The sequence below is a fragment of the Rana temporaria genome, chromosome 9 (assembly GCF_905171775.1).
Source record: "Rana temporaria chromosome 9, aRanTem1.1, whole genome shotgun sequence".
NCBI classification, from domain to species: Eukaryota; Metazoa; Chordata; class Amphibia; order Anura; family Ranidae; genus Rana; species Rana temporaria.
The window spans coordinates 30,257,863-30,274,672 of NC_053497.1; the positions used below are offsets into that span (position 1 = coordinate 30,257,863).

Genomic DNA, 16,810 nt, shown 5'->3' on the forward strand with positions numbered 1-16,810 from the left:
CCCCTGCCAATGTTGAACGATTGCGAGATAAGTCCATTGACCCTAACACTTGCTTTCGGTTCCCTATAGAGCAACCTAACCCAGCCCACGAAACGAGGCCCAAGGCCCAGCTTCAGAAGTAAGGCAAAGAGGTAGTTCCATTCGACAGTCGAATGCTTTTTTTGTGTCGAGTGAGGCCACCACCCTCTTACCACAATTAGCATGAGGCATTTGCAGATTGACATGTAGCCTCCTCAAATTCATTTGAGTGCATCTCCCCGGTATAAACCCGGTTTGATCCGAATGAATTAGCTTAAGTATCACCGATTGCAGCCTACCTGCCAGAATTTTGGCCAATATCTTGACATCAGTGTTGATCAACGAGATCGGCCTGTATGACTCGCATTCCAGAGGATCCTTACCGGGCTTTGGTATCACCACTATCAAAGCCTCTCGCATGGATTCCGGTAGTATACCTTCCTTTTCTGCAGTGATAAACACCTTCTGAAGACGGGGAGTCAAGCTCTCTCTATGCAGCTTGTACCACTCCGCCGGGAAGCCGTCCAAACCGGGCGATTTTCCCTGTTTAAAGGAAGCAATTGCAGCAGCTATTTCCTCAGATGTGATGGGCTGGTCAAGAGTAGTCCTGTCCCCCTCCGTCAGGGATGGTAAAGTCATACCCTCCAGATAGGAAGCTAATTCCTGATCCGAACAGCAGGACTGGGATTGGTACAGAGTGTCGTAAAAGTGCAGGAATGTGTCAAGAACACCTTGGGAGTCGCTCACTACATCACCATCAGGGCTCTTAATCTGCAGAACCGAAGTAGGTGTATACAGGGGCTTTGCCAGAAAAGCTAAAAGTCTGCCGCTTTTGTCACCAAACTCAAAAATAGACCTGGCCTGTCGTAACTGTAGTTTCATAGTCTGGTCAGTCAGCAGCAGCCTATATTTTCTTGTCAGGTCCTGCCATGAGCTGTAGGCGGTCTGGGATGGGGTCTGTATGTAACGATGCTCAGCAGCCACGGCAGCCTGCTCGGCTAGCTGAACATCTGAGTTTAGTGCCTTTGCAAATTCCCGTGTCTCCCTGGCAAACACTCCCCTCAAAGTGGCTTTAAAAGCATCCCATTGAGTGGACACCGAGGTGCCCAAAGCATTCTCAGTCCAATATTGCTCCATGGCTAGTTTGCATTTTATCGTCACATACTCCTCCTCTAACCATTGCGTCTTCATACGCCACATCCGTCTCCCGCTGGGCACATCTAAAGTCAATGTGACCTCCATGGGGGAGTGATCAGAAAGAGCTCTGGGGAGGTATCTAATCTCAGAAACGATGGAGAGAGCATCAACCGAGGACAGTACCATGTCTATCCTGGAGAGTGTCCGATGCGTCCCCGAGTGGCATGAATATGCCCTGACCCCAGGGTTACGACAGCGCCACACATCCCTGAGGGCATAGCTGTCCAACCAGGAGGAAAGAGTAGGGCGAGGGCCAGCCACACACCCATGCCTGTCGAGTGACGCATCCGACACCACATTAAAATCACCCAGCAGGAGCAGCGGACCCTGTGCCACCTGTACTGCAGCACTAAGGACCTCTTCCAGGACCTGGAAAGAGAAAGGAGGGGGGATATACACACATACCAATGTCAAACACACCCCAAATATCTGACATACTAGGATAGCATATCTTCCCTTCGGATCAGTTTTTACCTGCAACACATGCGCAGCTGCCCTCTTAGTGATTAAAATGGCCACCCCTCTAGAATAGGTGGAGTACTCAGCGTGTATAACCCTCATAATATTAGCCTTTTTCAACGCTAGAACCTTAGAGCCTTGAAGATGCGTCTCCTGTAGCATGATAATATGGGGTTTATACCTTTTTACAAAGTCAAATACAAGGGAGCGCTTTATCTTCGAGTTCAGACCCCGTACATTCCAGGACAGTATATTTATCTTACCCGCCATTCAGTGAGTAGACACATCAGTGATATGTGTTGAGGAACTCCCTGGTCCATCAAAGTAGAACCAGTACTTGTAACCTGTGGGGATCGATAAAGAGAGAGACAGCAGCACACGGCACCAACCAACATAAAGTGAACAGTTCCCCACCCCCCACCCCGCACACAGCCCCAACATGCCTTGTGCCTATATCCCATAACCACAAAAAAACAGAATTACTCCAGGGGGTTATGAGGCCTCCACCCTCTTTCCACCTACACCCCCTAAGGAGCACGTAGTTCACAATGTCAGTGCCAAAGGCACAGAGTCAGCCTTCCAACAAAGGGGGGAAGAAAAGAAAAAAAAAAAAAAAAAAGAGAAAAAGGGGGATAAAAAACAGGAACCAAGTCAGTCAAATTACCGGCGGGACCGGCAGTACCGAGCAAGGCATAGCCCAGGAAGAATTTGACGTCAGAGCAAATTGCAGCGCGGAACAGATCCGCAAAAGTTCAAGTGCTGCAGGGCTAAGAGGTAACCAGTAAAGGCCCATAATGAGGGTCGGGCAACGACAGCCTTTCTTTCAGTGGCCATTTCTCTGGCTAGGGCGCCCCTTAGTATCCAGCCATCTGGAAGCCTCTGTAGGAGAAGTGAAGAAAAAGACTTTACCCTCATCGACCACTCTAAGCTTTGCTGGATACATCATACTGTAGGCCATATGTGCATCCCTCAACCTCTTCTTAACATGCAGGAAGCAAGCTCTCTGTTTCTGCGTAGCTGCAGAAAAATCAGGATAGATGGAGATTCTGTTCCCATTAAATTGTAGATCACCCAGCGTGCGAGCTGCACGGAGGATATTTTCACGGTCTCTGAAATGTAGGATACGTGCAATCATCGGGCGTGGATGAGATCCCGGGGGGGGGGGGGTTTCGATGGTATACGGTGGGCCCTCTCTATAGCAAACAAACGGGAAAATGTAGTATCTGGGAAGGAATCTTTAAGCCACAGTTCAAGGAAGTCTTCAGGCTGCTTGCCCTCCACCTTTTCAGGGAAGCCCACCAGGCGTATATTGTTCCTCCTTTGGCGGTCTTCCATGTCCCATAGCTTGTCAGTATGAGCCCCCACTTCAGAGTGGACATCATGGAGTTTGTTTTCTAAGGGACGGACCACATCTTCCAGGTCACTTATCCTCCGTTCAGCTTCACCCGCCCGTTCCCTGATAGTCTGCATGTCCTGTTTAAGGAATGACATTTCTGTCTTAATGCCATCTATATGTTCGGTCAGCGTGGCCTGGCAGTTGCAGATGGCTTCCATGATCTGTTTCAGGGAGGGCTCCCCCCCGCCTGTGTCAGGAACCTCATCCCCCTCCGCCTGCGGCTGCAATACGGCTCGGTGTGGGCCCTTCTTATGTCCCTTAGTTCTGGGAGACAGCTGGCTTACCTGGCTATCCGACAGAGGAGGCCAGTCATCGCCATCAGGCTGTGCCAAGCTGGGGCCTTGTTCCTCCGCCTCGTGGCCGCCGCCATCTTGGGATCCCCAGGCAAGCTGGGAGATACATTTCCCGGGGGACTCCACCGGCGTCCGGCCGTATTTGACCATCGCCGGGTGATCAGCACAGGTTCAGGAGTCTGCGGCTACTCGTGTCGACGAGAAGGGATGGCTCTGACGCCCAGGATGTGTGCAGGATCACTCTGCCTTGCACGGAGCTCCGGACCAGCGCTGCTTACATGTCGGCCGTTGGCTCCGCCCCCCCATAGTTACTTCCCCAAAGTACACAATGGGGTTGATTCACTAAAACTGGAGTGTGCGAAATCTGGTGCAGCTGTGCATAGAAACCAATTGGCTTACTGGTGTTTTTTATATATATATATATATATATATATATATATATATATATATATATATATATATATATATATATATATATATATATATATATATATATATATATATATATATATATTTGTTGTAAAGTCTCATGGTTTTTCACTTTAATACATTCTTTGCATTAAGGTGAAAAACCTCCTTTGCTGCAGCTGCCCCCCAGAGCCCCCCTTTTTCTTATTTGAGCCCGATCGTTCCAGCGGCAAGCAAAGGCCCAGCAGCTTCAGCTGCTGTCTCAGGTCCTCATTGGATAGATTGATGGCAGCAGGAGCCATTGCTGCTGTCAATCAAATCCAGTGACCTGGGGGTGGGGCCCAGGTCCTGCTGCCTGTCAATGGACAGTACGGTTGCCCCCAGGGAATGCGGGTCTCTGTGTGGGGCACCCAATGAAGAGGGGCCATGAGTGCCACTGGAGGACCCCAGAAAAGGAGGATCGGGGCCGCTCTGTGCAAAACCCTTGCACAGAGCACTTAAAGTGGTTGTAAACCCTTATAGACCACTCACTACAGCGAGTCGGCTGTACACGGCGCCTGCGCAGCGACTAGGTGCCGTGTAGAGCTGACTGCGCAGGCGCCGTATAGAGCTTCTTTATGTTCGGCTTCTTTTGGAAACGCCGTGACTCGTGATGCGCCTACGCAATACTGGGGCGGGGCCTTAATCCGCCGGGGAGAACTTATTCTGAAAAGATGTCAATCATCTGGGTGACCTTCCAGATGACATTCCTCCTCAGCATAGAAGTACCCAGAAGCCAGATTGCAAATATAGATTAGAAGGTATGTACAGCCTAAAAAAAAAAATGCAGGCTGTACATGTTAGAAGTATAAAGAAGTTGGTCTGATATAAATGTTATTTGGGTGAACCTCCGCTTTAAGGACAAATTCTGTCCAATCAAACTGCAGACGCTGTTGCTATGTGCAATCATTTTCTGCCTCCTTTGTGAAAGGCAAATTGTCTTGTAGCGGCTTTTGTTGAGCATGCTCAGCGGGCAGGATCTGGGTCTAGCACATAACTGGCCACAGACTTGTTCTTCCACAATGTTTAGTGCTGTGGAAACAAGGGGCTACATGACAAAGGTGTGGAACTAATTGATGCTCCGCCACACTGCTCCGATCCACCCACTGAGTCCGCTCGCCCATGCATACTAGCTCATTATGCCTTGTCTTGCAGGGTTTTTTTTTTTTTTTTTCAGAGAGTTTACTTTCTCTTTAAGTATGACATGTTTGCTATTTAAAAAAATAAAACAAAATAAATGAATTATTATTATTATTATTATTATTATTATTATTATTATTATTAATAAATAATAAAAAAAAAAAAAACCTTTACAACGTTGTAACTTAATTAAACAAGCTGAAGTTAGAAGCTGATTGGTTGCTATGCAGAGATGCACCAGATTCTCCACTCTCCAGTTTTAGTAAATCAACCCTATTGTATGTAGTGTGCCCTGTCCATCTCCCCCTGCTTGTGCACCTAAAGAGGATCGTTGTACAGAGCAGGTATATATGACATGTTTGTTTATTTTTTTGAATACAATTTTTCTCTTCTGTTCATGGACGGACACAGAAGCATCTTGACCTTAGGGTATTATCCTCCTTTCTAGGAGATTGACTAGGCAGAAAAACAGCATGTTAAGTGTTAAGCACTCCACACAGTACAGTACCTCCCAGGGGGCCGTTCCCCCGGGTACATCCCCCACTCTGCTCTGCAGCCTCAGTTTTTTTTTCTGCCTCGCAAAGGAGAATGACATGGTTCCTCTGGGCCCATGTGCTCTTGGGATTTTTTTTGCAATTTTCTTGCTTTTCTTTGTTTTCCTGCATTTTTTGGATCCTGAGATTTACATTCAACTGCCGACTGGGTGACAGGCTGGATCCTCGATCCTTGTAGTCCCCCCAGTTCGGCCAATGAGTGTGTGCCGGCCTTTAAGCTACGCGCTGGGCCGTCCACGACATGCTCCGTTGCTCCAGGGGTGGCCCGTTTGAGAACATTAGGGAGATTCCCTTATTGACTCTTTTCCAGAAGGTGATTTTTCTGGTGGGTGTCTGAGTTGGCGGCCTTGTCTTGCAAGGCTCCCTATTTGGTCATCCACAGGGATAAGGTGGTGCTGCGTCTGCAGCCGTTGTTCATTCCTAAGGTTGTTTCGGCCTTTCACATTAATGAGGACATTGTTCTTCCATCCTCGTGTCCCCGGCCGACGAACCCAAAAGAGGCTGCGTTGCATTCCTTGGATGTGGTTCGAGCCCTACGGGTGTACCTGCCTGCTATGGCTCCGTTTTCGGAGGTCGGATTCACTGTTCGTGTCGGTGACTGGTCTTGTCGGCCACCATTTCTAGGTGGATCAGGCAGGTTGTGCTTCAGGCCTATGCCCTAAAGGGGCGGGAGCCCCCCTTCCTGGTTATGGCACATTCGACCAAGGCGATTGGTGCCTCTTAGGCTTTCCGCCATTAGGCGTCTGTTTTACAGGTGTGTAAGGCAGCGACTTGGTCGTCAGTCCACACCTTCTCAGTTTTACAAGGTAAATGTGAGTGCATCTTCGTTTCCGTAATTCGGCCGCAAGGTTTTGCAGGCGGCTGTTTAAGGTTGATGTTCCTCCGTTGAGGAGCTCTGGTTCGTTTGGGGTGCAGTTGGTTTGCTGTGTTTTCCCACCCCTCGATTTTTTTTTGACACTGCTTGGGGACGTTCCTAAGGTCAAGATGCTGCTGTGTCCGTCCAATCCGTAAAATCCATTTCTCTTGAGTTCATGGACGGACACAGCACCCACCCCTCCTTTTGTTTGTACTGCTTGTTTACGAACTGAGGCTGAAGAGCAGTGTGGGGGATGTACCCGGGGGAACCGCCACCTGGGAGGTACTGTACTGTGTGGAGTGTTTAACACTTAACAAGCTGTTTTTCTGCCTAATCGATCTCCTAAAAGGGAGGATAATACCCTAAGGTCAATTGCTGCTGTGTCCGTCCATGAACTCAGAGAAATGGATTTTACGGTGAGTACTAAAATCCTATTTTTACCATTTTAATATACACTTTTTTTTATTTTTTATTAACCACTTCCCGACCTCCTCATGTACATATACGTCAGCAGAATGGCACGGACAGGCACAACCACGTACCTGTACGTCCTCTGCTAGACGTGGGTGGGGGGTCCGATCGGGACCCCCCCCGGTACATGCGGAGGTCGGGTCCGCTCGGGGAGCGATCCGGGACGACGGCGCGGCTATTTGTTTTTAGTCGCGATCGCTCCCCGGAGCTGAAGAACGGGGAGAGCCGTGTGTAAACACGGCTTCCCCGTGCTTCACTGTGGCGGCGCATCGATCGGGTGATCCCCTTTATAGGGGAGATCCGATCGATGTCATTCCTACAGCCACATCCCCCTACACTAGTAAACACACACACAGTGATCCCTAAATGTTACAGCGCCCCCTGTATTTAACTCCCATACTGCAACTGTCATTTTCACAATAAAGAATGCAATTTAAATGCATTTTTTGCTGTGAAAATGACAATTGTCCCAAAAATGTGTCAAAATTGTCCGAAGTGTCCGCCATAATGTCGCAGTCACGAAAAAAATCGCTGATCGCCGCCATTAGTAGTAAAAAAAAATAAAAATAAAAAAAAACTATCCCCTATTTTGTAAACGCTATAAATTTTGCGCAAACCAACCGATAAACGATTATTGCGTTTTTTTTTTTTTACCAAAAATAGGGAAAGTATACGTATCGGCCTAAACTGAGGAAAAAAAAAATGTATATGTTTTTGGGGGATATCTATTACAGCAAAAAGTAAAAAATATTGCATTTTTTTCAAAATTGACGCTCTATTTTTGTTTATAGCGCAAAAAATTAAAACCGCAGAGGTGATCAAATACCACCAAAAGAAAGCTCTATTTGTGGGGAAAAAAGGACCCCAATTTTGTTTGGGAGCCACGTCGCACGACCGCGCAATTGTCTGTTAAAGCGACGCAGTCCCGAACTGTAAAAACCCCTTGGGTCTTTAGGCAGCAATATGGTCCGGGGCTTAAGTGGTTAAAAAAAAAAAATCTTAGTAATTTGATAGTTTTGCAATGCAGGACTGGGGCCAAGCAGTGTCTCCCTAACAGAGGAAAGTACATTTCTCAGGCAGAAATATCTTTCTCAGCCTGGAATACAAGCAAGTGCAGGTGAGAGGGGTCTGTATGGAGTATACTTGTAGAATGCCATTCATGTGGCAAAGTTTAGCAATCGTAGCATTATTAGAGGTCAATAATTGTTTTTATGTAGGGCCGAAACTACTAATCGATTATGAAATTGATTACCATTTTCATAATCAATCGGTAAGTAACATAATGTTAAAACTAAAATTGGCCCTTTTATAGTACAGAAAGAGCAAATAGCTACTGGAAATATTACTTTCACAGTAAAAAATAAATAAAAATAACCCCTCTTACAGTAGCGATTATTTGCTCTTTTTGTACTATGAAGGGCTAATTTTAGTTTTTGTTAACCCTGTTATGTTACTAAACGTCTTAGGCCTGGTTCATGCAGAAACGCACTACAGTTCATTGAACATGGTTTCCTCTGGGACACGTTCACATCTATGCTTTCTTCAGCTGCTGCGTATTTGGAAAGGGTCAAGAAATTTTTTTTCAATGCAAAATGGTGATTTTTTTTTTTTTTTTTTTTGGTTCAATCAATATACTTCATTGGAGAAGCTGCAGGAAAGCGTGTAATGCTTTTTTGCAGCAATTTGCCTTTTTTTTATCTGCCAAACAACAAATTGGCCAAAAAAAAAAAAAATGCAGAAACAGATCAAAAGCAAACTGCATAGGTGTGTACCGAGCCTTATGCTGGCCACACGGATCAATTTTCAGACAAGAAGAATATTAACCACTTGGTGCCCAGGCCAATTCTGCCACTTCGCTCCTACATGTAAAAATCATAATTTCTCTTCCGTTCATGGAGGGACACGGCAGCAATCTTGACCGTAAGGGGGTATTGGCCTTCTTTTAGGAGAGGACTAGGCAGAAAAAGATGTTAACGTGTTAAACACACATCAAAACTGTACAGTACCGCCCAGGGGGCGGTCCCTCTAGGTACAACCCCTCTCCTTGCATGTAGCAGCTCAGTTTTTTTTTTTTTCTGCCTAGCATAGAAGGACCTGGCTCCATGTGGGCCCATTGTCTTGGAGATTTTTCAGCTTTTTTTTTTTTTTTCCTACCTTTTTGTTCCTGACATCTACTATCAACTGCCAACTGGGTGACAGGCTGGACGTCAGATCCTTGACATGACAGGACCTCTTTACAGTGAAATATGGGGTCAATAAGACCTCGCTTCTCACCACTAGGCTGGGAATCCTTAAATAAAAAATCTTTCACCGAGAAATTTTCTATTTCTAATAGTGATATCGGATGATATTTACCAGATTCACCCTCTAATAGTACCGTATATACAGTATATCTTGTCTGTCTGTTCTTAGAGTTGATTTAGAGATCTTGCTCCCAACCATATTGTTTTTTTGTTTTTTTTTATATTTACCACTTCATAGTGATATTTAAGAATAGATTATACACCACACTTCTTTTTTTTTTTTTTTATTTTTTTTTTTAAGGTAATTAATCAATTTAGCAAAATAATAATCCGCCAACTAATCGATTATGAAAATAATTGTTAGTTGCAGCCCTAGTTTTATGCAATGCACAACTTTATATACCTATAGGTAGATGGCGCATAACCAGGAGAGCACAGTCAATAATTGAAAAGTACACGTATCATAAGGTCCATGTCAATAACTTAAAAATGAATAAATCAATAGTCCAATATAAGTCCAATAGCAATTTAGCGGCAGCAAAATCCTGAAGCAGAAGCAGACTCTGAAAGATATGTATAAACAAAAAGAGAAAATGCGCCAAACTAAGTGCAGTAAGTGGGTATTTAATTCAAGTAATTTTTACACAATAAGAATGGCTACTCACAAAACCAGTGATAACACAGGCATGTTAAGGAAGAAGCGGCTGGTCCGGTGTCACAACATGCCATCAACAGTTACAACAGGCTGGTCTCATATCCTGGTCCCCTGGGCGATGGAAATGAAGGTCCAAGATGTTCAGGAGCCTTTGGGGAACCCCAGAGAGTACAGGAGCCGTGGATGCTGTTTCAAAAGCGGCGTGCGTTCCAGCGTGGAACGCAACGTATCGCCGTACGACCGGAAGTGACGTAGGGACTTCGGGCAGCCAATGGGATGACGCGTTTCTCAGCCTCCGCTGGTTCATCATTAATGGATCTGATGAACCAGCGGAGGCTGAGAAACGCGTCATGCCATTGGCTGCCCGAAGTCCCTACGTCACTTCCGGTCGTACGGCGATACGTTGCGTTCCACGCTGGAACGCACGCCGCTTTTGAAACAGCATCCACGGCTCCTGTACTCTCTGGGGTTCCCCAAAGGCTCCTGAACATCTTGGACCTTCATTTCCATCGCCCAGGGGACCAGGATATGAGACCAGCCTGTTGTAACTGTTGATGGCATGTTGTGACACCGGACCAGCCGCTTCTTCCTTAACATGCCTGTGTTATCACTGGTTTTGTGAGTAGCCATTCTTATTGTGTAAAAATTACTTGAATTAAATACCCACTTACTGCACTTAGTTTGGCGCATTTTCTCTTTTTGTTTATACACAACTTAATATACCAACTGAGTACCAGCCACTATATCCCCCCCCCCCCCCCTTTTTTTTTTACCAGATAATTTTTTGGGTATTCAGTGCTGTGATAGTTTGACTGAAAATGACTCTATCATGCAACACTGTACCCAAATGACTTGCATTTTTATTTATTTTTTTCTATAGAAGAGAAAAATATCAAGTTTGAAACAAAAATGCTGTGGACTGCTTATCACATATATATATATATATATATTTTTTTTTTCTTGAGGCCCTAAAGTACCAGAACAATATAAATGCCCCCAAAATTGTTTTAGTTTAGGACACCCTGCATATAGTGCAGCAGTCAAAGTTCAGGGGTCAGGACTATGTAGTGCACAGGACTGCTTGCAGATCTCATTGGTCAGCTGTTGGTGCTTCTTTGTGAAGGTCGATGGTGAGTGCACCTTTTTAAATGTTGGGGGACAATGGTGTGTGCCTAATTCTCAAGTGTTTTTTTGTTTTTGTTTTAGCATGCACCATATTTTTTAAAATGGGACACCTGCCTTTACACACGTGAACTTTAATGGCATCTTGGTCCATAGGGTTCAATATTGAATTGGACCACCCTTTGCAACTATAACAGCTTCAACTCTTCTGGGAAGACTGTCCACAAGGTTTAGGAGTGTGTCTATGGGAGTGTTTGACCATTCCTCCAGAAGAGCATTTGTGAGGTCAGGTACTAATGTTGAACGCGAAGGTCTGGCTCTCTGTTTCCGCTCTAATTCATCCCAAAGGTGTTCTATTGGGTTGAGTACTCCATGCAGGCCAGTCAAGTTCCTCCACCCCAAACTTGCTCATCCATGTCTTAAAGCCGGGGTTCACCCTATCGACGGGAAAAAAAAACTTTTTTTTTATTTTACCTTAAAATCAGGCATTGTAGCGCGAGCTACAGTATGCCTGTCACAAATTTTTTACCGCCGTACTCACCTTGTAGTCGTCCATCGAAGATTCCGGGGAATGGGCGTGCCTATCGAGACGGAGGATGATTGACGGCCGGCTCTGGCGCGTCACGCTTCTCCGGAAATAGCCGAAATAGGCTCGGTCTTCACGACGCGTGCGCATAGCCTGTGCGCAGGCGCCGTGAAGAGCCGAGACCTACTCCGGCTGTCTTCGGGGAGAGTGACGTGCCAGGGCCGGCCGTCAATCATCCTCCCTCTCCATAGGCACGCCCATTCCCCGCGGGAGCCGGAATCTACGATGGACGACTACAAGGTGAGTACGGGGTTAAAAAAATCGGGACAGGCATACTGTAGCTCGCGCTACAATGCCTGTCTCGATGGTAAAATGTGTCGGGGGGGGGGGGGGGGGTGAACTACCGCTTTAAGTCCAACATCCGTGCCTGAACTCCCATTCCCATAGACACCCTCCTAAACCTTGTGGACGGCCTTCCCAGAAGAGTTGAAGCTGTTATAGCTGCAAAGGGTGGGCCAACTCAATATTGAACCCTACGGACTAAGGCTAGGATGTTATTAAAGTTCATGTGCTTGTAAAGGCAGGTGTCCCAATACGTTTGACAATATATGGTTAAAAAAAAGGATCTTTGTAATTTTGGTAATTTTTACAATGCAGAACCGGGTCCAAGCAAAGCGGGTCCCTCCCAAAGAGAAGGAACATTCCTCAGACAGAAAAGTACGCGTCGTTATCGGCCTGGGACACGAGCACTCATGGAGATAAGAAAATATCAAAAGTCAACGGACCTGTTAATAAGAAAAGCCCCCTTTGCCAGACTGGTGAGTGCTGTTGTTGGTTTATTTGCTGTGGACAGAGAGCTAGAAATTAGGTGGGTAATACACATACAAAACATTCTTGGGCCCCTTTCACACGAGTGGATTGATTGGGTCCACCTGTTTTACTGGCGGACCCGATTTGGAACCCTCTTCTCCTCCTATGGAGCAGCAAGTGTAAACAGACTTGTATCCCCGCCTACATCCAATCCGATAAAGACAAAAGGATGAAGAACCCCTTCCGTCCACAGATTGGATCAAATGGCAGTTGGGTTAAATGGACAGGCGGTCCGATTACATCCAAAAACCCTGAGAGGAGAGCGGGCTGTGTCTGCAGAAGCGGAGCAGACAGACCTGTCACCCGCCTGCATAGTGGGGATCAGCGGACAAAAATAAAGGTGTCAAGATTTTACAGTAAATGAAGGGAATTTCAAAGATCGAGACAGGCTTCTGAGAAGTCCTGAATGTGATCGTGTGAGGTGGGGGAGGGGAGCAAGTTTTAGGAGGAGCCGAGGGTTCCTCCTGGAATGGTCTCTAGAGATCTGCCAGGAAATTGGAGTGGGCAGAGGGAAAGTTTTGTTCTCTTACTTTGCTGTTATGTATCTGGGGGTAACTTATTTTTTTTTGTTTTCTTTTTTTTATGCTTGTGCAGGTTAGAGAAGTCTGCATGGAGTATACTCGTGGCATGCCGTTCATGTGGCAAAGTTTAGCAATCCTGGCATTACAAGAGGTCAGTATTTTATGCAATTATAAGCTTTCTGTGTGCAGCAGCCCCCCTAATATATATATATATATTATACTAGTGATTGCAGCGATCAGCGAATTTATTATAGCATGATTGCAACGGACAATTCACACTTGGGGACCAAAGGACTAGTATTTGTAGCTACTAACTTTTAATTATTTGGCATGGGTGCTGGAGCGCAGCTTTAATATCAATAAATTCTCATACAAATATATTTTAAATCAAATCTTTAATATTTTTGGCAATACCGTGTCACGCCCCTCCAGCCTGTGTCTTAGAATAATAGGCAGGTGAAGCCTCCATCAGTCTATATGTAATAACCCGCCCATATTGTGTTTTAGCTGGTTAGTGGGCATGGAGAAGGAAGGAAGGAGTGGGCTGTCATTTACCAGTGTATACACCCACATGTGTGACTATAGTCACATGGGCTGCTCAGATGTGATTGAAGGGGGGGGGGGGGGGGGAATGCTCAGCATAGAAACTCACTCAAAACTGAGCATGTGCAGAGTTGCCACCACAGCTGCAAAATCCCTAACTAAATTGGGGACATGAACAGAAGGTGGAGATGGAAAGCAGCAGTATCTACCATTTTTTTTTTTTTTTTTTTTTTTTGCGGAATGCATAGAACGAATTTCAGATTGAGTATGAACAGCATGTAATGCGCCATTTATTGATGGTTTTGCATGATGTGAGTTTAGTGACACTTTAAAGGCTAACTCAACCTTTTGCACCATGTTACATCCATATTTATGGTGCAAATGAGACCCTATCCATCCCCAGTGATGGCATGTTTTTTTTTCTCCTGCAGCTGCCTACTTTTTGAATTCTGCTTGGCTGCACGACCACAACCACATTTTTCATTCACATAATGAAGGAACTACAAGTCCATTCTGCCACCATAGCAGAGGGAATTGTAGTCCATTGACATAAGCTCTCCAACTGAAAGTCTGTACCTTGGTATGGACAGGGAGAGAGTCTGCGGGAGCCTGGCATTGAACTTGCAACCCACTGATTGCGGGTGCACTTTGTCCTGAAAATATGTACAGATATTTATATTTTTTCTTTCACAGAAAAAAGTCTGGATACAATACAACCTCTTTGCCTCTGCTGTCCCTTGCAATCATTTTTCTGCCACTAGATGCCCTCAGTCTTCATTGTTGAATGGCATCCTGTGTCCTTGAACCTGGAAGATTGAGCACATCCTGTGACTGCAAGTGTCATGGTCCCCGGCCCCCTTTTGGGGTGGGGCATCACCGCCCAGAGGCGATTTAGTTTGCATGTGCCGCGCTATATAAATTCTTCATTCATTCATTCAATGATGCAGAGAATGGGGCTAAAATCCTGTGATGAACATCTGACCAACTTGTTTTTTTTATTTTGAGCAGGCAGCTGAAGCTTTCCTGGTGCGACTCTTTGAAGACTCTTACCTCTGCTGTCTGCACGCCAAAAGGGTCACCCTCTTTGTCCAGGACATGCAGCTCGCTCGGCGGATTCGAGGAACACAGGAAGGACTGGGATAATGAAATTTTTCTTGCCTAAAGGCCTTCCATTTTTAATTCAATGAACTTTACCAAGCCAGGGTCCAGATCTCTGAAGCAATACAACATGAAATTCCTTAATTTTAACCATTGGTGCATACCAATTGTTACACTTCTGTATCTAAGTGTGTGTATATATACAGTCTGTGACTACCTTTTATTGTATTGAGGGTTTTAAATGCTGGACACTTTGGCTTTCTCTTGGCCCACAGTACTTGTGAGCTGTGGACTTCATCCCGAATTCAGTGCTGGGGGGGGGGGGAAGGGGGGGTGCTTCATTCACAACAATGTGATAATTCCACTGCACTCAGGAGGTCATTTTAATTTCTGCCTCTGGCTGTTATTAATATTGTATTAAATTTTTCTATGTTTCTACATAAAATATGTTTTGCTCTTTAATCTTTGACTTCTCATGGTGTCTAAAGAGATTCTTTCCTTCAGGGCAAAGTGAGAGTCCCTTAAAAAATCCACCACGTGCAATTTTAATTCTTGAAAAAAGTGACCCACTGTGCCACATACTGGCACAGTGGGTCACTTTTTTCAAGAATTAAAATTAGCAGTGTGGAGAGGTGACATGGATCGCCTGATCGGACTAAACTTTGGGTGTTCAGACAAACGCCTGAACGTTTGCCCGCTTTGATTTCTTGTTTGGTGGGAACCAAAAATGTTATATAGAAGCGGTATTTCTACTGCTTCTATTTATGACGGCTTCCCACTGTTGCTGATTCCTAAGGAAGCTACGCCCTTAGGGACCACTGACATCTCCAGGAATCCCCACCACTTTAAGCAGAAGGGTGGGGATAGTGGTAACATTGTCACCCCTTCCTTTTCTATAACTGATGATTCTGGAAGCTGACATTTGGCTATTGGTACCTTGTGGGATCGGCTGGGTCAACGGTGGGTTGTGTGTTTGTTGTATTTTTTATCAGATTTGGCAGGCTGCAGACATTGCGATTGAAAGACTCTGGGGAAAACATATTTTTTTTTTTTTTTTTTTTTTTTTGTATTTTCAGCATTTCAGAAAATTCCAAAAATTATCTTGAAACATATACAATGCAATTTATCTTATCCGTTCCTGTACTCCAATATCTAAATGGAGAGAGGGGCGGGAACCACACAAAAGGAAAAATGGGGGGGGGGGGGGGATACCAAAGGAAGAAAAAAAAGGGGGGGTTACTTACGACAAATCTAAGTATATAGAACTATGGGGGAGGTACTGAAAACTATAAGGTTAATTGATATTTATTAACCACTTCAGACCCGCGCTATAGCCGAATGACGGCTACAGCGCGGACCTGAAAATCCAACTGGACGTCAATTGACGTCCGCCCCTTTGCGCGTTCCCCGCGCGCGCTCCAGAGCGCGCAGCGGGGAAACTCTGTGTTGGCCGTGTCCCTTGGACACAGCCAATTACAGATCGCCGCGAACGAGTGGCTGTTTGCGATGCGATCTGTGTGGCCAATGAGAGATGATCTCATATGTAAACATATGAGATCATCTCTCATTGCCAGCTCACACAGAGACAGCGTCCTGTCTCTGGAGAGGAGACCGATCTGTGTCCCTTGTACATAGATCAGTCACCCCCCCCCCGCCACCTACAGTTAGAACACAATGCAGGAAATACATTTAACCCCTTCCTCACCCCCTAGTGTTAACCCCTTCAATGCCAGTCACATTTATACTGTAATTAGTGCATATTTATAGCACTGATCGCAGTATAAATGTGAATGGCGCCAAAAATGTGTCAGATGTGTCCGCCATAACGTCGCAGTCCCAATAAAAAAAAAATCGCAGATCGCCGCCATTTCTAGTAAAAAATAAATAAATAATAATTCTGTCCCCTATTTTGTAGGCGCTATAACTTTTGCGCAAACCAGTCGCTTATTGCGGTTTTTTTTTCAAAATTGTCGCTCTTTTTTTGTTTATAGCGCAAAAAATAAAAACCGCACAGGCGATCAAATACCACCAAAAGAAAGCTCTACTTGTGGGGAAAAAAGGACGTCCATTTTGTTTGGGGCCACGTCGCACGACCGCGCAATTGTTAGTTAAAGCGACGCAGTGCCGGAAGCTGAAATTTCACCTGGGCAGGAGGGGGGTATATGTGCCCAGTAAGCAAGTGGTTAAGAAGTCATACTCCGATTTACCATCAGGGTCTGATATTTCTTAACCACTTAAGCCCCGGACCATTTTGTTGCTAAAGGACCAGGCCCCTTTTTGCGATTTTTTTTTTTTTTTTTTTTTTTTTTTTTTTTTTTTTTTCTTCACAAATAGGGCTTTCTTTGGGTGCTATTTTATCACCTCCTGCGTTTTTTTTGCTCTATAAACAAAAATAATATAA

At 45.3% G+C, this 16,810-nt stretch overlaps 1 protein-coding gene across 1 annotated transcript in view; it reads left to right on the forward strand.

The window, feature by feature from the left end:
* The window catches only part of CENPA (centromere protein A), a 28,371-nt gene extending 13,500 nt beyond the window's left edge, over positions 1–14,871 (forward strand). The window contains exons 4-6 of the mRNA XM_040323050.1: positions 12,035–12,195; positions 12,842–12,919; positions 14,320–14,871. Coding sequence (XP_040178984.1) covers positions 12,035–12,195; positions 12,842–12,919; positions 14,320–14,454 — 374 coding nt within the window. The 3' untranslated portion in view covers positions 14,455–14,871. The remainder of the gene's footprint in view (positions 1–12,034; positions 12,196–12,841; positions 12,920–14,319) is intronic.
* Positions 14,872–16,810: the final 1,939 nt, after the last annotated feature.